This window comes from Ascaphus truei, chromosome 4 (genome assembly GCF_040206685.1).
Source record: "Ascaphus truei isolate aAscTru1 chromosome 4, aAscTru1.hap1, whole genome shotgun sequence".
Classification (NCBI taxonomy): domain Eukaryota; kingdom Metazoa; phylum Chordata; class Amphibia; order Anura; family Ascaphidae; genus Ascaphus; species Ascaphus truei.
The window spans coordinates 237,397,975-237,425,293 of NC_134486.1; the positions used below are offsets into that span (position 1 = coordinate 237,397,975).

Genomic DNA, 27,319 nt, shown 5'->3' on the forward strand with positions numbered 1-27,319 from the left:
ATGACCGACACCACGCCCATAAAAGGCTATTCAATTAATTCATATTTTATTCAAAAACTTTAATACAGCTCAATCCTGTTATAACGCGATCCGTTACAACACGAATCCACTTATAACACAATGCAAGCGTGGCTCCCAATTTTCGTACTTCTGAATACTTTACAACACGATTCTTGGTATCTTAAATTCTTCATTGTGCAATGCATACAATTGTACATTATTTGTAACGCGATGTGATTCTTTGGACCCCAAGCACAGCGTTATAAGGGGGTTGAGCTGTACCTCCTTGCTTATATTTTTCAGCATTGAAATATTACAACACGTGTAAATAAAAACACTCTGTAGTAGGGTCACGGATAAATTTAATTGCACATACTACAAAGAATACAAAAGAACATAAAAATGGTGAATCTTACATACAAAGATCCTTAAAACATCAGAGATTAACACAAATATGTGCATTAATCTAATCACTCTGTTTGTAACTATTATCAGGGAATTTAACATACAGTAGATGGTTATTTCTTACGTTATCAGCTTCCTTTCGATACCACATAAAAAAAAGCATCATGTAAAATAACAATAGTAGCATAAACAGAGAAAAATATGAAAGAAAATAAATGCGACAAAAAAAAAAAACAGGTTATGTAGTTATATAAAAACATCTCTTCATTGAAATAGAAACCAAACAATTGAAGAGAAATGGGAGAAATGGGAGTTGTTCTTCGGCTGCTATGTGCCATTAAAGCTTTTAGTCCAGTAAGAAGCCCCGGTCTGCAGTTTTTTCTTCTCAGGAGCAGTTGCACCGCCAGACCCATCTCTTCTATTCTCAACTTCATTCAAATAGTATATGAATGAATATTAATGCCTTTATAGGCCAACTTTGGCTTGTGGATGTGCCCATTATTCTAAACCCATACACCTTATTGTTCGATTTTACCAATGCAAGATTTAACCTGTTAGCCCAGGGGTTCTCAACTGCAGTCCTCAAGACCCCTCTCAACCCCCAACTGGTCAGGCTTTCAGGATATTCCCGCTTCAGCACAGGTGGCTCAGTCGAAGCCTGGGCTGAATCAGGCTCTTCGACTGAGCACCTGTGCTGAAGCAGTAATATCCTGAAAATCTGACCTGTTGGGGGGAGGACGGAGGGGACGTGGGTCTTGAGGACTTGAGTTGAGAACACCTGTGTTAGCCAAAATGGCACAATAGACACAGAGCTGCTGGTTAGCAAATCACGTCATTTGTATGCAAAACCGTGCAAATTGGGGACCTTTGATGCGATTGCATTAAGAATAACGGGCGCTATATATGTGCAAATTATCAATGTCTGTATAGTCCCTGCAGACAAGCCGGAGTAATCAGGTGACGTAAACCATTCTAATTAGATAATAATAAACAAAATATTTGCCTGGCATCATCCCCTACTCAGCCACTTGGATAGAAAGGACAACACAGTTAAAGAACAAGAACCGTGGTATAATAATGGAGCGTGCTCACATAATGGCAATAGTTACTGGTCTAGAAGGAAAATAAAAAATAAATATCTCCCATTGTTTTATTGTATACAATGAAAGTGCAGTTTGAAACCATTTCATAACCTCTGTGATGCAGATTTCCAGCTTTTTTTTACACAGCACATAGAGTTTTTGTTTATATAAACTTTGATTTCTGCCATTTTATCTATGGACAATGAAAAATGAATACTTAAGAAGCAAGGGTTCAATAATCCTTACAGACAATGGGCTAACATTCTCTATTAACAATCATTGAGGATTCCTATTGGACAATGCACAAGAACATTTCAAATGCAACTTCAACAGGGGCCATCAAATCACAATAGGCTGCAATAATGTATTCGATCTAGACAAGGAAAAGCATACAATTACAAAGAAAAACAAATAAAGATAGTTAGCAGTACGCATAACTAAATTTCAGACTGTTCTTAAAATGCTTTCAGGAGTTATCTGCAATTATGCATTCTAAACCCCATAAGGCACATATAAAACACAGATTGTGAACAAGTCTAGGGAGCACTATAATATGTTTTACACATTCATGAAAAGAGAAGGAAGGATTCAATTCAAAAAGTTGTTTTTGGTTAGATCTTGTTTTGGAACACATGCTATGTTCTGAAACCGCTGGATAAAAAGTGGCCACGTATGTAATCTCAATGAATACATCATTCAGTCATGCAGTTTTATTTTGCTGTATCATGGAGAAGAAGCTCGAGTATGACACAATGCAGGAGCTCACAAGCCTTTTAAAACAAAGCGGCAATGTTTTTTTAGGCACAATTTTACATTGGTATATTTTTGTTACAGTAATAGAAAGGTAGAAATGTGTTATAGTATATATATATATATATATATATATATATATATATATATATATATATATATATATATGTTTTCGGTCTACATCATACCATCACATTTTTTTACATTTAGGGGTAATTCAATATACCTCAAATGTGCTGATTGATAATGAGAAAAATAGTCTTCTTCCAAGCATGTTCAATAAGTCCCTTGGTGAGGGCCATAACATTGCTTTTCAAAAATATTTAATGCTTTAATAGACTCTCTCAAAGACTATATTAAGGTCAGTAGTTCAGTTACAAACAGAATGCAAATGCCTATAAGTAATGACACCAATGTTTCTTCACCATTAACCATCTCAAACAGCAACAGTACTCAATTTTCCCCAGGTACATTAGTATGCTGGGACACATTTAAAAATACCCACACTATCCAGGGCCAAAAATGAAGCCTTAGCGCCTTCAGGCCCTTATTCTATAAAAATGCCATAACGGCACAGAAAACCACATTGACTTCAATGCGGCTTTCCATGTGGCAGCACCGAATTACAGCCATCGCACTTTATGGAATAAGGGCCTTGGTGGTGTTTCTGTGTATTCAAATTGTTATTCCATAGTGGATTTGCCCAAACTGATATCCACCTCGAGTCTACAATAGAAAAACTCTAAAACAAAAATAGTAATTATGTTCTTACATGTCCCAAACCGTATTAATGTATCCTAACATACAAGTTAAAAAGAAGAAAAACAAACATACACATCTGTAAATATTGTGTTAAAGCTTTAGTTGTACACAGGCCTATTTCTCTTGATTTCTTCTGTTCAGAGATTGGGTGATGAGCAATAAAAGGATTTTGATATTTAAAAAAACAAAGTCACATTATGCTTCCTTCCCTTTTCAGATATTGGTCTTTTATGTTGCTTTTCTGGGCCATATGTGAAAGATTAGGAGGTGTGGATGGTCTTCAAATGTTTTAACAGTTTCATAAATATCCTGAATCGGTGACTTCACTGTGCCCGCTGCATTTCAATCATCAGTTTGTTTCCAAAACGTATGTAATAAGGTACTTAAAGCAAAACATTCTTGTTTCCTGTGCCTGTTGCATCCTGGAATCCATGAATTGTACTCGAGTGAGCCTTCAATGAAAAGCTTTGTATGCAAACCATACGCTGCTGACAGCTCCTGTGACAATGCAGATATTCACGTTTCCCTATTATTCTGTACTTACCATACCCACAAACAAGGACCTTTCTGCCTGTTATTGTTAGTTTAAGCTGCAGCTCTTTGTGCTCCTTAGATTTCAAAATACATTGTGCACTCAATGTTTTACAAAGACCTACCGAGTGATAACTTTGGTTTGTTCCTATGATCACCATTTGTTGCACTCAATGTCCCTGCTATCTTAAAAATATATGGCACTAAGTGTAAAAAGCACATACATTCACATACTTCATCCTTATACTTGGATTCACAGCCTTATAAAAATGGCCAAGTAGAACATTACTCTATATGTACATTTGGTGGGATGCCAGTGTGTCCATAAAAGGTCGCACTATGTTATCTGTAGAAAAGTAGAATACCAGCCCGAAGGTGATGGAAATAGGGAGAGCAGGGAGTGCTTTCTTGAAAACTGCCAACAGCAAGAGAGTCAGACACAAACCCTGTAGTGAAAAAAAAAGAAAAAAGGGGGGAAAAATATGGTTTGGGTTTAGAAGCAATTGTGTTTCAGACAGTGTTCCTAATGACAATACTCCAGCCTAATTGCACAGAAGATCCATTGCAATCTAATTTATACTCTAATATTAGACACCTAAGCAGAGTGTAAAAGGTCTGACCACGTGTGGCTGGTCTGCGCAGATGTAGTCGGCATTAATGCATCTGTTAATGCAATGTGAAGCGTTAACACTACAGCAATATTCTGTAGTAAGAAATACCGTGGATCCATTGAAAACAATGGTAACCCATGTGTACTCTTTAACACGCATTATTTTCTGCGTTGTTTCTTGCCTTAACGGGAGGGAATAACATCTGGTGCGTCTGTATTTACATAATATTTGCCCCTTCCTGCTCCCAGCATATGTTTGCCACTCAAGACAAAGTGGTGCTATACCATAAGATACCTAGCGGTTCCGGAAGACATCTTCTGGCTTGTTCAAGTAACTGGGCTGTTCTACAACTGCAAGGCGTCTTGTAGAATAGCACATCTTAGTAAACATGTTCCTATATGGCTTTATGAATGTCTCTGCACCTATCTGGAGACAGAGCGAATGCTACAAGTATGTTATGTGGCTCAATACAACTCGAACCACTCCATTTTTCTTTCCCCTCTAGCGACAACAATTTGTCACGGTTTCACTTACTATTAGTATGGCTACAAAACAAGCCAGTGTGGTATTCCAGTCTCCACTAGCAGTTGCTGCCGCTTTCCCCACCAGCACACTGTAGAATATGAAGTCCCCAAGACCAAGCTTCACTCCCCCTTCAGGATCAAAAGAAATAAGAAATTGAAAATCAATGTGTTATCATGTCTAGTTATGGTCCCTCTGGTTTTACATGACTAGTTTCTATTCAGGTATCATTGGCACAGAGATGCAAGACAGAGGTATCTAGGATGGCACTCTCTAACAGCCAAGTAAGAGTGAAGAATCACTTATTTTTAGTTTATGTGAATAGTGATCACATTACCACAAGAATGTGTGCAGAAAAAAAAAATCAGTGTCAATGAGAAACTCAACATGATTATATGGTGATAAATCGCTGTTAGAGTGAAGAAAATGTAAACATATGTATAACATAAAGTGGATACATCCAGTGACGTGAACAAAATGTGACGTGTCATAAATGAATAATACATAATAAATTAAATTAGACCCTCAACTCAACCTTCAAATGGGAGAAATTGTTTCCCAGTTTCTTCAAATGCGGTGGTTCCAGAAAGATGAGGGAGTGCAGGACGTCAATTTCGTTAGCAAAAAAATGATATAAAGACACGAATAGTGTAATATGTAAAGACTCGTGTCAAGATTTCTATCAATCTCCAATGTTTATACTCACATGCTTGTGAGTGAAGAGGCAAATCACCCACACACACCACGTCATCTGCCTGTAGTGCCACAGTTTGTGATTTGCCTTTATTTACTCACAAGCATGTGAGTATAAACATTGGAGATTGATAGAAATCTTGACAAGAGTCTTTACATATTACACTATTGGTGTCTTTATTTCATAGAAAACAGGGGAAAGGGAAAAGAGAGGGGGAAAGGAAAGGGATAAGGAAAACTCCCGCATCAGCTAAAGTAGAGTGGGTAATAAGTTGATAGTCAAAGATCATATACAGGTGCAAAAGGGGATAAGGGATAATGCAAACAAACAAAAGATTCCCCCTTGAATGCACTCGGATAGATCAATAAGTAATGATGGAATATATTAAAATCCTTTTAATCAATAATAAAATAGTAGTTGTACAGAGGGGTGTGGTACAAAAATCCAGGGCCACCCCCTAATGACATACCAAATAATCTTCCTAAATAGCACTCTGTTCTGTAGGAATTCATCAATGTATACTGTGGCAATTATACCGATGTGATTGGATGCAGTGACTCTTCCAGCCTCCTTCCGTATTTAATTATTTAGGAAGATTATTTGGTATGTCATTAGGGGGTGGCCCTGGATTTTTGTACCACACCCCTCTGTACAACTACTATTTTATTATTGATTAAAAGGATTTTAATATATTCCATCATTACTTATTGATCTATCCGAGTGCATTCAAGGGGGAATCTTTTGGTGGTTTGTCTTTATTTCATATTTTGCATAACGAAATTGAAGTCCTCCAATCCCTCATCATTGGCACAGAGCACATTTTTATTAAAGCTGCCCGTTTACGTGAAGCCTATAAAAACATACAGTCCGCCAAAAAGTTGCCCCTCTTATGTGTCCGGGGTTTCACTTGGTTGTTCTGGTGAAATCCAACGTTTTTAATGAAAATCCTTCACTGTTGTCTACATGCTTTATCATTTTATTTAGCCTACAAAAAAGGAAAATTACAGGTTAAATAAAATGACAGAATATGAATTACTGTGAATCACGCCTCTGTTCTGCAGTTTATTTTAATCAGAAACACCCCAGTTTCATATACACTGGCAAATATAAAATAAACTGATTTGAACATTTTCTTTGTAATTGTTGAACAAGCCAAAAAGGGTCAGATTAGGGCAGAAATATTTCCACTCTGAGTCTGTTTCTTTGCTTTCTTTCAATGAATGAAAAGACAGTACAGGCATACCCCGGTTTAAGGACACTCACTTTAAGTACACTCGCGAGTAAGTACATCTCACTCAATAGGCAAACGGCAGCTCACGCATGGGCCTGTCAGCAAGTCCTGAACAGCAATACTGTCTCCCTACCTGTACCAAAGCTGTGAGCAAGCGGGGAGACTATAGAGCCTGTTACACTTGCGTTATTTACATCAGTTATGCACGTATATGACGATTGCAGTACAGTACATGCATCGATAAGTGGGGAAAAGGTAGTGCTTCACTTTAAGTACATTTTCACTTTACATACATGCTCCAGTCCCATTGCGTACGTTAATGCGGGGTATGCCTGTATGCATGTGATTTGTGAATGCTTAGTGGTTTGGTAATAATCAAGTTGAAGAACCAGGACAGGGACTTGTTAGAGTGCTTTAAACAGGGTTCCTCCATCTAAAATGATGGTTTTCAATGTTTTAAGAACTGTACAGACCTTTAAAGATGTGGACAACCTCACGCATTTGTGACTTTGTGAAACCCCAGCCCACTTATCCTACATACATCAAAATACTCTTGCTTTGGTAGAGCTCACATTTTTTTTTCCAACTGGCAGATTTTATCATTCATAAAATTACAGTGCAACATAACTCTTTTGAAGTATTACATTTAAAAAACGTGGCAAAAAAATTGTGTCTTGAGCAATACAATATCCGTCCTTAGAATTTTCTCTCTCAGGGAACTCCTGTTAACCGGTCGTGGATCCTTAGGGGTTTTATGGAACCCAGTTTGAAAACCACTCAAGACCTAACAATTAACATGTACACAACATGTGCTTATATAACAATTCTGAGATCCTGGGAAACTCCAGCTATACACCATGGCTCAGAATAACTACTCCCATACATAAACAATAATATAAACTATGGACTTACTTTCCTCTTCTGTGTCCTCAGGAGATGTGGTTGGATGGCCGGGAGTCTCAATCCTGGTTTCTGTCCCCTCACTGTCTACTTGTGAAGGGCAGGCAATAGTTGCAGGTAAATCTCCACCTGGTATATCAAAGGGAGAAGTGTGAATATGTTGGGAGAGCTTTGTATACATGGCGAAAACAGAATTCCAGAAGCAAAAAAGTAAAAAGCAAGTAAGACATAACCAAAGTATGCACGACAAAGTTAGCGCATTCTACTGCCTGATGGTGTGAAACTGTGAATAACTTAATATTAATAAAATAAAAAATAATTGGCATGATTCTGATCACTAAGCTTCATGCACCGACCTTACAATGATTGAAAGGTCTTGTTTACAACTAACTAATGGCAGTGACGTGTGTAACTTTTTTGCAGTGCACCAAAATGCATGGCAGCGATAGGGTTAAAAGTCAAACACCTACAGGTATGTTTAATCTCTGAAAAATGCCAAACATATTAAACTGAAACGTAGGTGCAGTTTGACTTCCTTTGTCTTGTGCCTTCTTGTCTTAAGAAAATCGTGTTGAGCAAGACTTTGCATAGGTAAAGAGTCCTCCCCATTTACCAATGGTTTCTGTGACACTTATTCGTTGCAAACGCTTAGGTGATATCCCACACAGTCAGCCAGAAAATAACCTTCTGAGAAGAATTTAACAGTCTAAGTGGCTTCCATAAAAAAAAAAAACCATGCCAATAGCAGATATTTGGTGGCTTTTACTTTTATTTGTAAATTAATTACAAATGGCCTTATTTAGGGGCTTCTGAAGGGGAACGTGCTTGTCAATGACACGCTTTCCTTCCCTTGAGCCCATCTTGTCCACATCAGACAGCCAATAAAGATAAGTAGAGGGGTATAGAGGGTACTCTGGCTGTACAAACACTTGCCGAACATAAAATGACATGCCACACAAGGGAGTAGCCAGGTTAAATCAAACCCCTCCTAAATCTCATCTTCCCATGTTTACAAACTAACTTGTCATTTTAAAAACAAAATCTTATAGGTAGCAGATTTGGGTAAAAGTATCAATCACCCAGATGCAACCTCTTTAACTGGCATTAGTTCACTTTGTCCTTGAAGGGATTGCCCCTTTAATCAATATAGATTGTTCTTCAGCGTCCTGTTGAAAAAAAAGGGGGGGGGGTGCAGGGAAACTTCCTTTGCCCTCCCGCCCCCCAAAAAACCCAGCTTGCTTTAGGGACGATTACATTTGTTTAATTAGGTGTATTAAATTATTTTCCTATTTGTTCTCTTCTGCTACCTTGCCTCTAACGTTTTCAGTATTGGAGGGATCCTTTACACACCAAAACGGGGAATATATCCTCTTTGTATATTACCTGTATCCTGATCCATTCTTCCATCTGCTGTACCAGTGTCTGCCATTCCCACTGTCCATACCATGGCAGCTTTAATACAAAAACAATGAGGGCATAATAGTAAGGTTTAATCATATTTACAAAAACAGGCTTCCAGACTTACTGCAGCTCTCATTCTGGCCCGTAGCACAAAGCAATGCATTAACGCCTAAAAATCCTAATTTGTCTAACCAAATACACGCTTTCGTTGAGAGGTTTGTTTGATCTTTTGCACGGTTATTAAATGATGTTTAATACCCTTAATATAATAATAAATACCCAGCATACATAAAACAAACACTGCATTATCTTTCCAAAAAGAAGCAGATGGACGGAATGTAAATAATCAGTCTAGTTTTGTTAGATAGAGAGAATCCTGGAGTATACCATGATCTAAAGACCATAGACCCTGAAAGTAAAAAAGAGGGGTTTGATAATGAACACCAAGTGTTAATAAGGCAGAGCAGAGATTGATAAATTAATGAAAGAAATACTAAAAACAGCTGGGAGCCAGTGTAGAAGAGACAATTAAGTATATGTGTACGGTCACATTAAATAGAGGCAGTTGTGATACAGATGTACTGTAGCCAGACTAAGTGTCCCTGGAGCCTCAGTGGGAAAAGAAGCATTTTCCTGTGTCCACACACTGCACTGTACAGAAAAGGCTACTGCAAAATGGCTTGGCTTAGGCATAATTGGTGATAATATGCCTCTATTACCAGGAAATGATTGTTTAGTTGGTTGTAGTTCAAAATTCTAGTAGCTCTATTGGTCCTAACAAAAACCAGATTCGGTGTAGGTTGTGGTACCTTTTAGCGGACCAACATTAGGCTTCTTTGTAGCTATTATATTATACAGGGCTCTCAAAATCTCATATGTTTCTTCTTCAAGTACACAGTAAGAAGAAACGCATGAGGCTTTGAAAGCTCTTTATTCTATAATATCACCTATGAAGATCTCCAGAATGTTGGTCTGGGAAAAGGTATCAGCAACCTACAACAAATCTGCTTTATTTCATTGGTTAACGCCCCCGTAAAAAAGCCAATGTTCCCTGGCAAAAAAAAGTGCTTTATTATGTATGCACATATATATGTATGTATGCCTAAACCAGTGGTTCCCAAAGTGTGCGCCGCGGCGCCCTGGCTTGGCTAGAAGGGCGCCGCGATCAGGGCCGCCAGCAGCGGGGAACAGTAAATTAAAAAAACAAAAAAAAAACGCTGAACCCGGTCTCCCTGTTGTCAGCGCCGGAAGTAGGTTGGGTTAGCTTCCGGCGCGAGAGGGAGGCCCGGCGCGCGCTAGAGGAGCAGCACCGGGAAACAGATGTCTCCCAGCAGCACCAACACCCCCCCCCCGGCCAAAACCGCCACCCCCCGGCAGCATCGGTGCACCATCACCCCCCCGCAGCACACTGGCCCTCCCACAACGTGGCACAGGCCCCCGCAGCACTGACCTCCCCCCTCCCGTGCAGGGACCGAGCCGTTCAGCCACCCCACGCAGCACTGGGCTCTATACCAGCTTGCAAAGCGAGGCCCGCCTCTTCCTGCATGGAGCATATGGTGAGTACTGCTCCATGCCTTTCTTGCTTCCCCCTTGCCCCCCTGCTCTGACTCCCACCCCCCCTCTGCCCGTTTCGATTTCCCAACCCCCCTTCGTTCCGATTTCCACCCCTGGCTCCGATTCACCCCCCTTGATGTATATGAGAGTCTGTGTGTCTGAAAGAGTGAGAGTGTGTGTGTCAGAGAGAGTGGGGGGGGGGGGTGCCTGAGTGGGGTGGTCTGAGTGGGGGGGGTGTCCGAGTAGGGGGGGGGTGTCCGAGTGGGGAGGGGAGTCCGAGTGGGGGGGGTGTCCGAGTGGGGGGGGTGTCCGAGTGGGGGGGGTGTCCGAGTGGGGGGGGTGTCCGAGTGGGGGGGGTGTCCGAGTGGGGGGGGTGTCCGAGTGGGGGGGGTGTGCGAGTAGGGGGGGTGTGCGAGTGGGGGGGGTGTCCGAGTGGGGGGGGTGTCCGAGTGGGGGGGGGGTGTCCGAGAGAGGGGGTGTCCGAGTGGGAAGAGGGGGTGTCCGAGAGAGGGGGTGTCTGAGAGAGTGAGAGAGTGTGTGTCTGAGAGACACCAACTGCGCACTGCAACTGTTAGGTATGTATATACAACTTTGTTTTCACTTTGGGCACCGTGGAAAAATCTCGATCGACTTGGGGAGCCTTGAAAAAATCCTGATCGTCATTAGGGAGCCTTGAACCGAAAAAGTTTGGGAACCACTGGCCTAAACGATATCAGAAGGATAAAAGCATACGACAGGTATATGAAAACAAGGAGGATTAGGCTCTTGAGCGGCTTATATTATAAGCATGTTGTAAAAGGTAAAGAAGAGGAGGAAGCCAGATTGGTACTGCTGCTAATACACTCTATGAAATAACAAAGCTCCATACAGGATTATTTTTATCTTGCTGAAATCAAACTAGTCACTACTTAAACCTTGTGCTTCAGAAAACGATCTGAAGTCAAACACAGTTTCAATATGTACGTCAATGCATTCCCCCACTGCAACACCAGTATCAAGAAGTCTTGAAGTTAATCTAATTAAAATAAATAAATAAATACTATATATTTTATTTCTGTCTACAAAACAAGCCACACACGCTTCCTGTGTGTTGGATGGTCCAGTTCTCTGGTAAAGCAGATCAGTATCCCTCTGAAAAAAATATTCGGCGTATTGTAGATAGAAATGAAAGTATTAGCAATTATTGATACAATGGTATATTTATAATAAAGGTGCTGTTTTAAGTATGTATGTCTAATTCTCTCACTAAGGCCTAGATTCACTAAAGGTCGACAAATAAAACAGTCGCCATTATTAGTGTTTAAACACAATTGTATTTATCGACGTATTCACTAAAGCTTTGGTGCCAGCGGCACAGCAGTGATAACAGGCTTTCTACCACGGAGGTATGTCAGTGATATTTTTAAAGCCGCATATGCATATGAGCATGCATATGAGTAATTAACACCAAATGACTTATTCACATGCTATTCACTAAACGCCAATACCTGTCAATAACTGGCTACCAGCTAAAAATAGTCAATTTTTATCACCGACCTCAGGGTGGCATTGGGCTTATCTTGCCGAATATATATATATATATATATATATATATATATATATATATATATATATATATATATATTTGCAACTATGGACGTGAGGCAAGTTAACCTAAAGCAACCTGGAATGGATGATAAAAATACATTAAATAAATATTTCACAACTTGAATATAATTACCCCCTTAATAGCTCAAGACTAGCTGGGCACTTAGTCTTATAGTAAGCCCTTAGTAGACCTAACTACCCATTCCACCCCTTTCACACAAAAGGGGCTAGTAAGGTATTGCTTAAAATCCGTCCGGGCTGCGATCATTGTGGTTGCAGGACCGCGGAAAAACAAACAGTAAATCTTGCTACATCTGTATGGCCCATTCTTACAGACAAGTCTATTAGCCTTCATGAGTTTAGTGGGAATGTCTATCTCAGGCTGGTTTTCAAAGAAATCTACCGGGAAATGGAAAAGACCTTTCTTTCTAAGCATTTAACTGAATGGAGTAGTGTAGTGGAGACGTACAGCGGAAAGTGACACAGAAGGGAAATTCACCCATCGCCAAATGAATAGGCTGCGAGATGTTTTCTGGTGCTGGAAGGTGTTTTGTGAAATAGCCCATTTTGATAAATCTGAGCCTATATGCTACAATCAAGGAAACACATGGACAACAACACTACACACGTTTTTCAAAAGCAGTCCGCTGAAGGATTCAGTCCAATAGAAACATGAACGTTATGCGATAGATTAAATACTTACAGGAATAAATCAATGCAGGAAATATGGGTTCATTTCTTTCCTGTGCCGTCTCTACCAGCATCCTCAAAGGACCCTTTGGGCACAATACAGCTAACAGATCTGTCAGCAAAGACATATTATATTAGTCAAATAATACTAGAAGCACACCAGCTTGCCTTGTTACATTTTAATTCAAATCCTCAGGAACACGTGAAATATGTGTTACCAATGAATTGGGTAGAACCGGTCATACTGCAAGGACACGTGTATTTTCTCATCCTGAACTACTATATGACTAAATAGTGAATTCCATGATTATGCCCAGAATAAGCCCAATCAGTCTGCTGGTCAAATAACATTTCTATGCATACTGACATGATAGCAGCAAATTTGCTAGGAAGTAAACATACTGTATGTTAGGGTATGAAGGATGAGCGAAAACAGCATTATTCTACTGATCATGTATATACTGTATGCAGAGTGTGTGTGTGTGTGTGTGTGTATACATACATACATACATACTATATAATGTGTGTGTATATATATATATATATATATATATATATATATATATATATATATATATATATATATATATATATTATAATAAAAAATGGACTATACCGTTCTGTGGCTAACAAAATGCTTTTATTTGTGCGAGCTTTCGAGATACACGGATCTCTTCTTCCGGCGATGTTACAATGGATAAAGCAGAAAAGGTTTAATTTAAAAACAGTGCATCTTGGAATGTTATCTGTGACTGAAACCTATCCCTCCCCCTGTGCAGTAGGTGATTTATGACTGGAGGTGTTAAATAGTCCCTGAATGTTAGTGATGTAAGTGTGTGTGTGTGTGTATAAATATAAATTTATACAGCGCCCACAGTGTATACATCGCTTTACAAAAGGTGTGTGTGGACTGGGAGTGTATACCAATGGTGTGGGAATGTAAGAGGGTGTTGCATTACTAAAAGTGTGTGTAGATACTATGTGGTCCCTATTGGTATATAGCAGGGGTGGGCAACCTATTTTTCAATGTAGCCACAGGTGTGTCGAATTAGAAGTGAAAATAGCCACACCATGTAAAAATTGAGGTATTATGTTGCGCATGCGAAAATTTTAAACACACAGTTTGAACAAGTTTATAAATTCTCAGGGCCGCGCTATACTGTGCGCGCGCGTGCCTGTGCGAACGCGCGAGCACGTGACACATGCTTTTTATGTGTATGCTGTGAGCGAGTGAGGTACTGTGTGTATGCGTGTGTATATGTATATGTGTGTGTTATAAATATGTTTGAAATAAATAAATACTTTAATAAATTATTTATTAACATTGTACATGCATACATACACACACATACACATTTCAGCTGAGGTAGCAGCGCGAAATATTTATTTTCCTCATCTTCCCCCGTCGGCTGGTTACACGCTCACTGCAGTGCGCACGCGCGGCACCATTGTAAAAAGGCTGACTAACCTCAGCCAACTATAACTGCCGCTCGCGTGCACGGCGCAGCAAGCGCATGCTCTATAGAACGGCCCTCAGACTGCAAACCCCCTCATCCTCTCACCCCTTCATCCTCCTCTCACGCCACCACCACTACCCTCATCATCATCATCTCCTCACCCCCATTATCATCATATCCTTTAACCCCCTCATCATCCCCCCAGCACCCTTGTCCTCCCAGCACCCTTGTCCTGCCCCCCAGCACCCTTGTCCTGCCCCCAGCACCCTTGTCCTGCCCCCAGCACCCTTGTCATGCTCCCAGCACCCTTGTCCTGCCCCCAGCACCCTTGTCATGCTCCCAGCACCCTTGTCCTGCCCCCAGCACCCTTGTCCTGCCCCCAGCACCCTTGTCCTGCTCCCAGCACCCTTGTCCTGCCCCCAGCACCCTTGTCCTGCCCCCAGCACCCTTGTCCTGCCCCCAGCACCCTTGTCCTCCCCCAAGCCCCTGTTTGCCACAGTTTAAGTGCAAATTCGCCACAAGTGGCGAATGGCAACAGGGTTGCCCACCCTGGGTATATAGGGATGGAATTACATACAGTATTTGTATGTGTAAGAGACAGCTGTGTGTGCATACATATAGCGCAGTAACATTCCAAGAGACACTGTTTTTTTTTTTTTTTTTTTAACTTTCTTTTATTGGATTTCCTCAAGTATAATACAGTCAGTTATCACATTGGTACCTAGTGGTAGGTTGTAGGACATACAACATCGATACAGACATGGGGAGGGGTAGACGTGAGTGGGTTAGGGTAGAGGGGAGGGAGGGGAGGGGTGTGGAGAGGGCAAAGGACTGAGGTATCCTCTTCCGTGTGCTCCATTAGACTTAGCTCGCTTCTGTAGACTTAGATGTATCCGCGCCGCCCCCGTACCGACTCTACGGGCCCGGAGGTTGTGTAGTTCCCCTCTGTCAATCCTGCGTTCATGGTTGTTATAGCTTCTCTCGTGCGTCTAGTCCAGCATCGAAGGAAAACCCATCTGATTTTATCAAAGCCAGACGGAGGCATTGCTCATCCCTGGGATGTCAGTCTGTGCCAGCCACAGTGACCAGACTTTTTGGAAATTTGGGCCAGTGTCGTTGACCAAACTTGTCAACTTTTCCATCTGGCAGGCGAACCAAATTCTGTTCCGAATTTTGTCTATTGATGGAATTGTATTCTGATTCCACAATGCTGCGGTCTCGCACCTCATCGCCGTAGCAAAGTGTGCTATTAACTTATTTCCTGATCTCGATACCTCATCTGTGGGCTTACCTAATAGGAAAACCCATGGGTCAAGTTGAATTTTGAGGCCCAAAAAGATCCTCTGTAGCCAATCCCTGATTTGTGTCCAGACGGGTATGATGTGTGGACAAGACCACAGCATATGTACCAGATCTCCCCGTTCCCCGCACTGTCTGGGACAGAGCGGGGAAGCGCCCGCGACGAATTTAGCCAATCTAACTGGGGTGAGATACCACCTCATTAACACTTTATATGAGTTTTCCTTCAATGTCGTACAAATCGAACTACTGGCCGCGGCCTTAAAGATCGCCGTCCACTCTTCGTCTTCTAACGGTCCTGTCAGGTCTGTCTCCCACTGTGTCATAAACCTGGTTTTGCGCGATCCGTCAGTGTCTGCCTCAACCACTTCCCCGTATAGAGCAGAGATGAGTCCCCGTGTGTCGGTTCCCCGAACACAGAGCTTTTCAAAATTAGTTAGAGGTGGTCTATTGATGTGTTTGGTATAAAATGCCCGGACCTGGAGGTATCTAAGAAATTCTGTGTTTGGTAAGCCCGTATCTGACTGCAATTGTTCAAATGTTTTGATCGTGTCTCGTCCCTCCAGGTCCTTAAGCCTTCTCAGCCCCAGGTTTTGCCAGTGTGTGTAGTTCCTACCGATCAACCCTGGAGCAAAGTCTGGATTTCCGTATAGGGGGGTCATTAAAGAATGTTTTGAGGTTAATGAGTGATTACTTTTGGCCGCCTCCCAGACCGATGGGGAGTTATGCACGAGGGCAGCGGGTTCTTCATATCTTTTAGTCTGGGTTTAGGATACCACAGTAGATCCTTAAGCTCGAGCGGGGCGCAGACCTCTCTCTCCAGTGCCACCCATCGCCTCTGCTCCGGATCACCATGCCACTGAGTAATTTGGCATAGTTGTGCTGCTTTATAATAGGCCATCAAAGTCGGTACTGCTAAGCCTCCAGTTTCCCTAGGTCTTTGCATAATTGACATTTTTACCCGCGGCTTTTTATTCTTCCAAATGAACTTTGTAACTGCGTTCTGCAGTTCCCTAATGTCTGATCTCACTACGGGTATCGGAAGGGTTTGGAACAGATAGAGTATCCTGGGGAGGAGGTTCATTTTCACACAATAAATTCTGCCAATCCAAGAAATCCCATATGCAGACCAATCTTTTAGTTCTTTTGTGAGGGCTCTTAGGAGTCTCGGATAATTCTCCTGATAAAGATTGGAGCTATGTTTAGTTAGGTATATTCCTAAATACTTTATCGCCTTTGGCTGCCATTTAAACTGAAAGTTGATCTCTACTAATTTCTCCGTCTCCTTTGGAATATTTAGGTTCAGTGCCTCCGATTTAGATTGATTTATCTTAAATCCGGAGATTCTGCCAAATTTTTCCAGTAGAGCAAACAGATTGGGCAGCGAGGTAAGCGGTTTCGTCAGAGACAAGATAATGTCATCTGCATACAGAGCAATTTTGTGCTCTTGGGAATGAATTTGTATGCCGGCAATATCCGGGTTATGACGTATGTGCGCCGCTAGCGGTTTCATGCATAGGGCAAACAACAAGGGCGAGAGTGGGCAGCCCTGTCTGGTCCCGCTTTTGATTTTAAGCAACTCTGACGGGAATCCTTGATGAACCACCTTGGCGGTCGGAGTTGTGTATAATGCTTTTATTGCCCCCAGAATTTTACCTCTAAACCCGAATGCTTCAAGCGTGGACTCCATGTATGGCCAGTCAATCCTGTCGAAGGCTTTCTCTGCGTCTAAACTTAATACTACACCTCGGATCCCGTTGGCATTGATAAAGTTAATGATATCTATGATTCTTCTAGTATTGTCGGCCGCTTGTCTATTGCTAATAAAGCCAACCTGGTCCGGGTGGATAAGCCTTGGCATGATTGCACTCAATCTGTTGGCCAGCAATTTGGAGTATATCTTAACGTCCGAATTGATTAATGATATCGGCCTATAGCTTTGACAGTTTGTAGGATCTTTGTCCTTTTTATGGATTATAGATATCGACGCCTGGAGCATCTGGTCTGAGAAGGGTTCCCCCGCCAAGACTCCGTTAAATAACTTGAGCATGTGCGGTGCCAGAACCCCTATGTATTTTTTGTAATATAAATTAGAAAACCCATCTGGGCCTGGGGCCTTAGAGGGTTTGAGGTTTTTGATAACCGCAGTCAGTTCCTCCAGAGTGAAATCAGTCTGAATTGCCTCGCTCTCCACTCTGCTCAGCCCAGGTAAGGCTGCCTCTTTTAGGAAGGTCTGTAATAATTTGTTTGTTTTGGAGTTGTGTATCACCTTCTCCCCATTATAAAGCTGTTCATAGTAAAGTCTAAACTCTTCCACTATACGTTTGGGGTTGGAGGTCAATTCCCCCGATTTGGTTTTAATGGCCTGTATGTTATAGCTTGGTTGCCTATTGCGAATCCTGTTGGCTAGCATAGTATCCGGCTTGTTGGCTTTCTCGAAAAATTTCCCAAGAGACACTGTTTTTAAGTATACCCTTTGCTTGCTTTATTCATTGTAACACCGCCGGAAGAAGAGATCAGTGTATCTCGAAAGCTCAGACAAATAAAAGCATTTGTTTAGCCACAGAACGGTATCGTCTATTCATTTATGATTATTAAGCTCGGCTAACACGATACAGATATCTCTACGTGTGTGTGTGTGTGTGTGGTGTGTGTGTGTGTGTGTGTGTGTGTGTGTGTGTGTGTCTTAGACAGGTCTGCAACCCCGCCTTTCAACCATTATCCCCAGCATACAGTGCTTCCACCGCAGCAAGGGATTCTGGGAAAGGACATGTAAATGAGCACACAATGTGTCACCTTTTGCCTGGAATATCCATTCACATGGAGCCCATATAAGCAAATGCATCGTTGTTCACACAGCTTTTAAGCACAGCATGGGACTAGCAAAGCAAGTCAAACAACTCACAGACATGTTTCAACCTTAATGGGTCTCATCAGTGTGAGGTTAGTTTAAACTTGCTTTGCAATACACACACACACACACACACACACACTTTGTTGAGTTACTAATGATGTATGTACATTTTTTTAAACAAACTTTTTTTTTAAGCTACAAACTGTAGAGGTCAAACTGAACACTTATATACTGTAAGGAAGTGGTTAAATGTCAGGAAAGGTATTGCTTGCATGAGTATTCAGCCCCTTAAGTCAGTACTTGGTAACTTTTGCAACAATTACTGCAATTACATAAATGTTCGATTGGATGGGCCACTCAAGAAAATTAATTCTCTTGTTCAACCACTCCAGTGAGGCTTTGTATTTCTGCTTCGGGTCATTGTCGTGCTGGAATGTGAATTTCCTCCCCAGTTTCAGAGTTTTAGCTGACTCAAAACAGGTTTTCCTCAAAGATTCACCTGTACTTTACACCATCCAATTTCCCCTCTATCCTGACAAGCTCCCAGCCGCTGCCGAAGAGAAGCATTTCCAAAATATGATGTTGCCACCATCATGCTTCACAGTTCAGATGGTGTTGACTGGGTGAAGTGCAGTGTTGGGCTTGCGCCACACGCAACGCTTGGAATTTAGACACAAAAGTTAAATGTTTGTCTTGTCCAACCACAAAACCTTTTTCCACAAGTCTGCAGTATCTTCTACTGTATATGCTTTTTTGCAAACTCCATACGTGATTTAAAATGAGTCTTTTTGAGTAATGGCTTCTTTCTTGCCATCTGTTCATACAGGGCAGCTTTGTGTAGGGATCGGCCAATTGTTGATGTGTGAACACTGACTCCCATCTAAGACACCAAACTTTCCAGATCTCTCAAGGTCATTGTTGGTTTCAGAGTGACATCCTGGACCAGTTTCCGGCTTGCCTGGCTGCTCAATTTGGGAGGGCATCCCGATCTGGGTAGTCCTTGGGTAGTATGATGCATCATCATCCACTTCTTAATGATGGACTTCACTGTGCTGAGAGGGATAATTAGCGCCTCTGAAATTTTCTTGTACCCTTCTACTCTATGTCTCTCTCTATGTCTACCACTTTATCCCTGACTTGTTTCGAAAGCTCCTTGGTCTTCATGGTTGCTTTGTTGAATCACTATGTGAGTTGCAGCTTCAATGTCTTTATATACCTGAGGAAATGATCTACAAGTTAAACAACTTTGATTACACACAGGCTGAAACCATTCCACTAATTGTGTGACCTTTCAAACAATTTGTTTGTTCCTGGGCTGATTTAGGGCTGCAGTAGCAAAGGTATTGAATACTTATGCAACTGAGATGAATCTGTTTTTCTTCCTGTAAATGTTACTTCTTTAAATTATGTGTGTAGCCTAGTCCCCTGGCCATCATCTTTTCTTTGACCCTAACAGTACAAGTCCAGTTGGACACAGGCAATGTAGGGGATAAGCTCTCTCATGGAGGCCTAGCTTGTTGTTGCAGACTGGATACACTATTGTTGTATACAGGGATGGGCTTAACAACCACAGTGTCATCCCTGAGGAGGATACTGGCTGGGTCATATACCATGATGTGATGCCTGTCAGTATCGGACCTGCCTGTTATGGGGCAGGGTTACAAGCCCATCCCCTGGGGTACAAAAGCTGACACTGTCCCAGAAGTCAGGAGCTCTCTCTCTTCCCTCCCCCTGTGGAGTGGAAGCACTTACTCTTTATCCCATCAGGGGGTAAAGGAGCTGAGAGGGAGCCTGCAGGGCCTCAAGCAAATAAAGATCCAGTTGAATAAATCTGTTGTGGGCTGCTTGAATGGAACACCACGAGGTGCCAGTGCAACTCGTCCTGATGTCTCCCCATACCATCGCAGAGTTCTCAGGGCCTTCTGTTCAACCTCACAGGTATGCACCAGCAACATCGGTAGCTAGACGATCTCACTTAGGGTGGGGGAATAGGTGCTACATTTGGAGGCGCTGCTGAGATCACATCAGGACAGGCTTTTGTAGCAGGAAAAAAGGAGGTACTCTCCTAGTAGGTTATACCAGAGGGTCCATGAGTGTAGTGTCCATAGGGGACCCTATGGGATCTGGAGGACCGGGCTCCCAGCCAAAATGGAGCTACGACATGGACCCCTCCTCTACAAGTTACACGCACGTGCAGTGTGTGTAGTCGCTAAATACCACAAAGTTGCACAGGGACAGTTGCCCAGAAGCTTCACCGAAGGGAGCTGTGGCCTGCGCCATGCAGTTTCATTCTCAGAAATAAGTTCTGTATAAGTGGGCAGGCATCCGAAGAGCTTGACCTTCAGGCAGCCAGGACCTCCTTTTGAGGAGTTGCGGCTACACTATGGCAGCCCCCCCCCGCCCCCAGGGGGCTGTCGTGCAGAAATTCTATTACCAAGTGGTGTGGGGGTAGTGTACCAGGGGATGCGTGGGACCTGAAAAAGCCGTATTCTGAAGCTACGGCCTGCACCGTACAGTTCTATTACTATGAAGAGGTGTGGGGGAGTAGTGTCCCAGAGGCTTCACTGAAGGGAGCTGCAGCCTGCACCAGGCTGCTTATGTACTAAGAAGAGGTGTGGGGGTAGTTGCCCCGGGCCTCACCCCAGGGAACTACGGTCTGCACTGTGCAATTCTGTTCTGTGTGTGTGGGCAGGTATCCGAGGAGGAGCGCTTGATCCACAAGCAGCCACGACCTCTGTTTGAGGAGCTGCAGCCATACTAAAGTAGTTCCCGCCGAAAACGGAGAACCGCGTGTCAGTTTGCAAAAGATTTGCAAGCTCTTCTTGCAGCAAGTATCTGGGATTGGCGCGAAACGCAGAGGTCGTGCCTCTTTCTCCCTCCTCCATGGGACACCTGGATCCACCAGGGGGAGGAGATAGGGCGTGGCTAGCGCTAGACCTAACCGGATATGAGAAGCGGGAAGCTCAGACGCACGTGGAGCATTGGTGCAGTATAGACGTGTGTGGAGCTGCTCAATGTCACTTCATTGCATTATGGCCACTCAGCCAGGAACTATCTATGAGCTGACTGGCGGGGTCCTAGTACTACTGAGTGAGGAGGAGACCCTCCTGTTAGGGGTCTGTCCCCTATGGGAGTGCCCAGGAAGCGAATTGAGGTTACTCTCAAAGTGTGACCAGTGTCAAGTATCCTACCTACGGCTCAAAAACAATGGGCCTGAGCTTCCCGTGAATTCTCTGGACACGGAGTAGCTGAAGAGCCTATATGCTCTTGTCCGAAAATTGTCCACGTTTGCCCAAGGCTCCTCTGGTGATGCTCAAAAACCCTATATGAGTATGGTGCACAAACTATTTCACCCGGAGCAACTAATGACGACCCTCGGTTCCTGTGTGGAGTATGGTGCGGTGAGCCTGGACTCTGGAGTGGACTCTCTACGAGGAGTAGAGCGGGAAGGAAGTTCCTTTTCCGGCCCTGCCAAGTGGATAGATGTTCCCGAGGACTTACCTGATGCCATGCGGGGATCTGAGTCTTCAGCTACTTTCTCTAGAGCAACGTTGGAGTCGTTCAGCATTCTGCAGGAAGCAAGCGGAGGCGGCCTGAATGACTACTGCCAGGTATCTGGTGTTCCATCCTCGCCGACCCGCTCCACGAGGGAGGTACCTGCCATGTCCGATTCCGCTTCAACGGACGATGAGGGTGCGACCATCTCCGAGATACCGGTCAGGGCCCCCCATGCTCCCAAGTTGAAGATCGTCCTGCCCATTCTGTAACCTGATGTCAGCACTGGGGTGGTGATCCGGGATATCGATCCGCACTGGGCCCAATTCCAAGATACTGCCAGCCAATTCCTGTGGCGGTGCCAGGAGATGCACGAAGCCCGTGCCCGCGCTGCCACGTATGGGGCTACATCCTAGAGGTGCTTCGTGGCCCTGGGTCTACCGGAGGAATTCCCCAAGGTAGTACCGGCCGGTATTACTGCCTCTGCTACCATCCTCATTACATCCCCCCGGTCGGTGGGAGTTGAGCGGGTTGAACTGTCCGGATGGATGGGCCCTAAGAAAGCTCCTGCCCCGGTGAGTGATCTGGCACCAGACCCGTTTCTTCTGCAGTGTCGGGGAAAGGAGGAAGAGAGATCGCCGGGAGGCTGCGGCCAAATATACTACTGCTCAGGGCCGTGGTAGACTGAGCTCCACTGGGACTTTGGACGCGGCTATTGCTCTGCCTGGGGAGGTATCTGTAGTCCCCCAGGAAAAGGACTCTAAAGTGCCAATTCCGCCCCATGCTGCAAGCGTCCCCTGTTCTGACCCAATCCCTAACTATAAACCCCTATCACCTCAGCCCTTGTCACCTGTGATGTCCGTGGCTTCAAGGGGCGATCCTGTGAACTTGTATGATATGTATGCTACATCTGCGGGGTAGGCATATTACCATGGTGGGATTCATTGTATAGAAGGTATGAGTTGTGGGTCGCACTAACCACTTAGACCGGGTGGAGTATGTATCCGAGTCAGGTAGGAGGCTGTCATGCCATCACAGTAGCAGATAGTGAAGGTCGGTTAGTAAAGAAGCCTGACCCTGAGCATTATTATTAATCCGGTTCAGTAGTTTAGCTTCGTAGGGCCAAGGGTTCTCGAGGAAAGGAGATACAAGTTATGATATACTGTTAATATGTACTGTGTTGTTACATATATGTACTATTATGTTCAAGTTCTTGGTAGAGTATATTGATGGTAAATATATTGTATTCCTCAGCGAGGTCATGAGAGGTTTTTCACCAAAGGGAGGGTATAACCTAGTCCCCTGGCTTTCATCTTTTCTTTGACCCTAACAGTACAAGTCCTGTTGGACACAGGAAATGTGGGGGGATGATCTGTGATACGGTTATGCTTTTTTCTTCCTATTACTGAGGTATACTCTTCCTGATGCTCCAGTTTGGGGATAACCTCATCTGACGTATACCTGATTTAAAGACACATCACTGACACAATTTGTGGGAAACCGCTTTTTTACCACAGACATCCTGTGAGTAGGCTGCACATATGAGCCAAGACCTTATTTGCTACACCATATAGCACCAAATACTGCACTTAAAGACAATACAAAATAGATCTATTTCCTACATGCTCCCCCTGGATTGTGCATATACTGATGTCTCCCCATACCATCGCAGAGTTCTCAGGGCCTTCTGTTCAACCTCACAGGTATGCAGCAGAAACACCGGTAGCTAGATGATCTCACTTAGTGTGGGGGAATAGGTGCTACATATGCATTTTCTAACTTGATCACTTTGGGGTACTTTTTGTAGATTCTAAATATAAAGTCTAATTTGAAAGCGTCCTTGAGTATGCTCAGGTGCCAACAAAATGTGAAAAATTGTACATATATTGTGATCAACTCACAATAAACTTGTGATCCACTTTTGCAAAGACCTCTGGAGTACTCTCTTCTCTTGTTCTATATCACTTGTCTTCAGCTGTACACTCAGACATTTAACATCTCGGTGCATGTACCATGTTAGCCGAGCTTTATAATCAAAAACTAATAGACGATACCATTCTGTGGCTAACAAAATGTTTTTATTTGTGCGAGCTTTCGAGATACACTGATCTCTTCTTCCTGCGGTGTTACAATGGATAAAGCAAGAAAGGGTTTTACTTAAAAACAGTGCATCTTGGAATGTATCTGACTGAAGCCTATCCCTCCCCCTTGTGCAGCAGCGAGGGCACGAGCTGCGTCCCAGCGTGTAACACATGAACGGGACACAGTATGAGATATGCTAAGGCTAGCAACAATACCTCAACCGGTTTTGCACGTACTCCATGATTCATCTCAGGTGTGTGAGATATATATCTATCTCTCGGAGAGTTGACGTAGTGACGAATTTGGAAGTGGAAGACTGGAACGGAGCTCTGTTTCACCGTGTGATCCGTCGGGCGGTTCATCTAGCCTTGCCAAGCACTGCTCCTCCGGTACATCCATACACTATCTCTATTTGAGAATCTGTGGTGACATACATTGTCTGGCGGTCAGCCTATGCAGACGCTTAATCCTGGAAATCCTTGGATAATCTGGCGTTTGATTCCTGGTCCTAGACAGTGACTATACAGATTCACTCCAATTAATTTTTATTCTATTATTATGCAAGTGCATATCGCACCACTCTAGATGCAATAAATTGTTTTAAACTTTATCACACCATAGAGCGCGCACTCTTTTTTTTCTGTTGTAGATCCTTCTGTGGATGTGGTACATCCAATGAATAGCTGCTGGAAGTCTCCATGAAGCTTTTTCTATCTATTGATGGACATTTTATGATCAAAGAACTTGTATCTCTATTTAAGTACTCGCACCATTTTTAAGTTTAATTTTTACTTATATTTCTGTATATTATTTATTTTTTAGTGTACACACACACACACACACACATATTTTCTGGTGCCAGAAGATGCCCTGGCACTGGGATTCAATTTATGTCCGATGCTCTTGTATAGCCCAGAATGTGTCTTATGGCATAGCACCTCTTAGTAAATATATAACCCTTAATCCATACCAGGATAAATTATGAGCAGGAGAACTAGACTTTTAAAACGTTCTACTACCTCCAAAATCAAGGAGGGTGGATACAAATTATTCTGTAGACGTCATCCACCCTTTACAGCCAACATAGGATTTTCCCTAATATTTCTCCATTAAGTTGCACTGAATGTGGATAATATGAGCTGTACTGCTAAACCATACCCTCAAAAAAGCTTCAGTCCATTTATCAGGGTCTACATACCGTAAACAGAGATGGCTCCTAGTATGACCCAAGCGGACCACTCAGGTAGATACTTAATGAAGACGAGCGCCATGAGTGCGCTTATCATGATAAGGTAGGCTTGCTGGAGCTGGAGGGGGCCCTTCCAATGAATGCAGATCATCCCCACTGCCCCAAAATTCCAGATGACTAAGAACAGTGTTGGGTAATCCATCGCTACATTGTATGTCTTGAAGACTTCACTGCATTAAGACAGGCAAACATAGGTAGGGTAAAGAGGAGGCAAAACATAGGGGTAGGGTAAAGAGGAGGCAATCAATTATTATTATTTTTAATTGTCAATGTTGTATAAACAATGAGCAGGAAAAAAAAACCCGACAATAGTGCATCTATGTTGGTTATTCATTAAACTGCGATACCTCGAAAATCGGGGTACCATCAAACAGGAACTCCCATTGCCTAGAATGGGAGTATACCTACAATTGAGGCCACTATCACCGTTTAATGAATAACCCCCCTCAGGCGTCACGAAGACGCTAAAGTCTATAAAGCGTAGTTTGCAAAGGTTGCCATTCTTAAAAGATTCCACAGCTCTTGAAAAGGTTAAAAAACACTGCTCTAAAGATTATATGGTTTAAAATGCAGATACTCAGATTCTGGAGAGGGATATACAAATTAGCACTGCCACACTTAAGCTTGCACAATCAAAGCTTAGCGTGTCTGTAGAAGGTCCCCAAAATTGCAGGCTACTTGAGTTGAGGCAACTATGGCTGCTGGCACTGTCACTGTTTTTGAGCCACCATTCAGAACCCATGAAGCTATTTTGTATAACCCGATGTATTGCTCGCTGGCTGAAATTGGAATCACTCCAAACGAAAGGGGAGCAGCGGTAAATACCATATCAAAGGGAAAAAATTCACAGAGCAATATTGTAGTGCAAGAAAAAAAATGAAGTGAAAACATTTCCAAAATTACTCCTCACAATGGAGCATTGACCCATGGAACAGTCTTTTAAGGGTTGAGTGGAGGTTTATACCGCTTATTTTATGCACTATTTTTTCATTCACTATATCACCTTTATTATAGGTGTAGCTCACATTTTTCCCTTGGTTGTTGTAGACCTTATGTACACAATAGATGGTAATAAAGTGATGACATAAATATCTATGAGAGAGTGTTAGAGCGCCATCCATTGTTTTTCTTTGCTGAAATTTGAATCAGCAATACTTTAAAATAAACCGTCTCTAAAAAGGTGACCACCGTGGGGTTGCTAGTGATTTTTGTCACAGTTGGTAAATAACGCAACTGCGTTACATGATTATGTATGATTCACCCCATCATTTGCTGACAGAGTGTTTCTGAACAGTGTGCGATAGGCAGTTTGTCTTCTATTCTATAAATATTAATTTAACAGAATACATAAACTGAGTGGTGTTTTGACCCTAGAGTCTTTAAATGTACCATATTCTGTAAAGACAGAACGCAATTGATTTGCAGTATGAACACGAACTCCGCTTAGATGTGGAGCAATATTTTGAACATGGATTACCTCTAGCAAAGTATTATGCTGTGCCCAGTGGTTGGCGTTTTAGGTGAAGCTCCAATGATTAACTACATATACTGGAGCAATAAAGTCAGCAGGGATGATGTATCTTAGCAAAATTGATGCAAATTGTGTCATTTTCATCTTTTGTTTCAATGTATCAAGTTTTACAGTGAAAAATAGGAGGCATTAGGGAGGAGTTACATAACGCACAGATTATAATGAGATGTAGCAAACGATGTCTCCCTGCGGCACTTCGGTATCTTGTTTGTGTGTCATAAAAAAATCTACAAAGTCTAAGATGGCGGAAACTTTTCTTGCCAACAATTTGTGTCAGATGTTAGTAACACTTTGATACATTTGACGCAAACTTCTATTTGGCCTTTGTTTACGTTGATATATCTCCCCAAAGTGTCTACTTTATACAATACACAGGACAGTTAAAGGACATTAGAACAATATTATAAGGTCTTGTGGTGTACCGGATCATGATATGAACTCTATATTGGTTGACCACCCTAAGCAAGGTAATAAATTATGCTCCACATACACCAGCTTGTTTCCTCTTGCTGATTAGCTTAGCCACTGAAGTATTGATATTAAATACATATTTACAGATTGAGATAGTCCAATCAGGGCCGCCGACAGCTTTTCCGGGCCCAGGGTTAGAGTTTTCACCCGTGCCGGCAGTT

The 27,319-nt window shown here is 42.7% G+C and overlaps 1 protein-coding gene across 2 annotated transcripts in view; it reads right to left on the minus strand.

Moving 5' to 3' along the window:
• Positions 1-345: 345 nt before the first annotated feature.
• Positions 346-27,319, minus strand: part of LOC142493291 (presenilin-2-like) — a 57,869-nt gene continuing 30,895 nt past the window's right edge. For both annotated transcript variants that reach the window (XM_075597062.1, XM_075597063.1), the window contains exons 6-11: positions 25,106-25,326; positions 12,734-12,832; positions 8,872-8,940; positions 7,501-7,617; positions 4,676-4,794; positions 346-3,976 (exon numbers count right to left, since the gene is read on the minus strand). In XM_075597062.1, the coding sequence (XP_075453177.1) occupies positions 3,821-3,976; positions 4,676-4,794; positions 7,501-7,617; positions 8,872-8,940; positions 12,734-12,832; positions 25,106-25,326 (781 nt within the window). In that variant the 3' untranslated portion in view covers positions 346-3,820. The remainder of the gene's footprint in view (positions 3,977-4,675; positions 4,795-7,500; positions 7,618-8,871; positions 8,941-12,733; positions 12,833-25,105; positions 25,327-27,319) is intronic.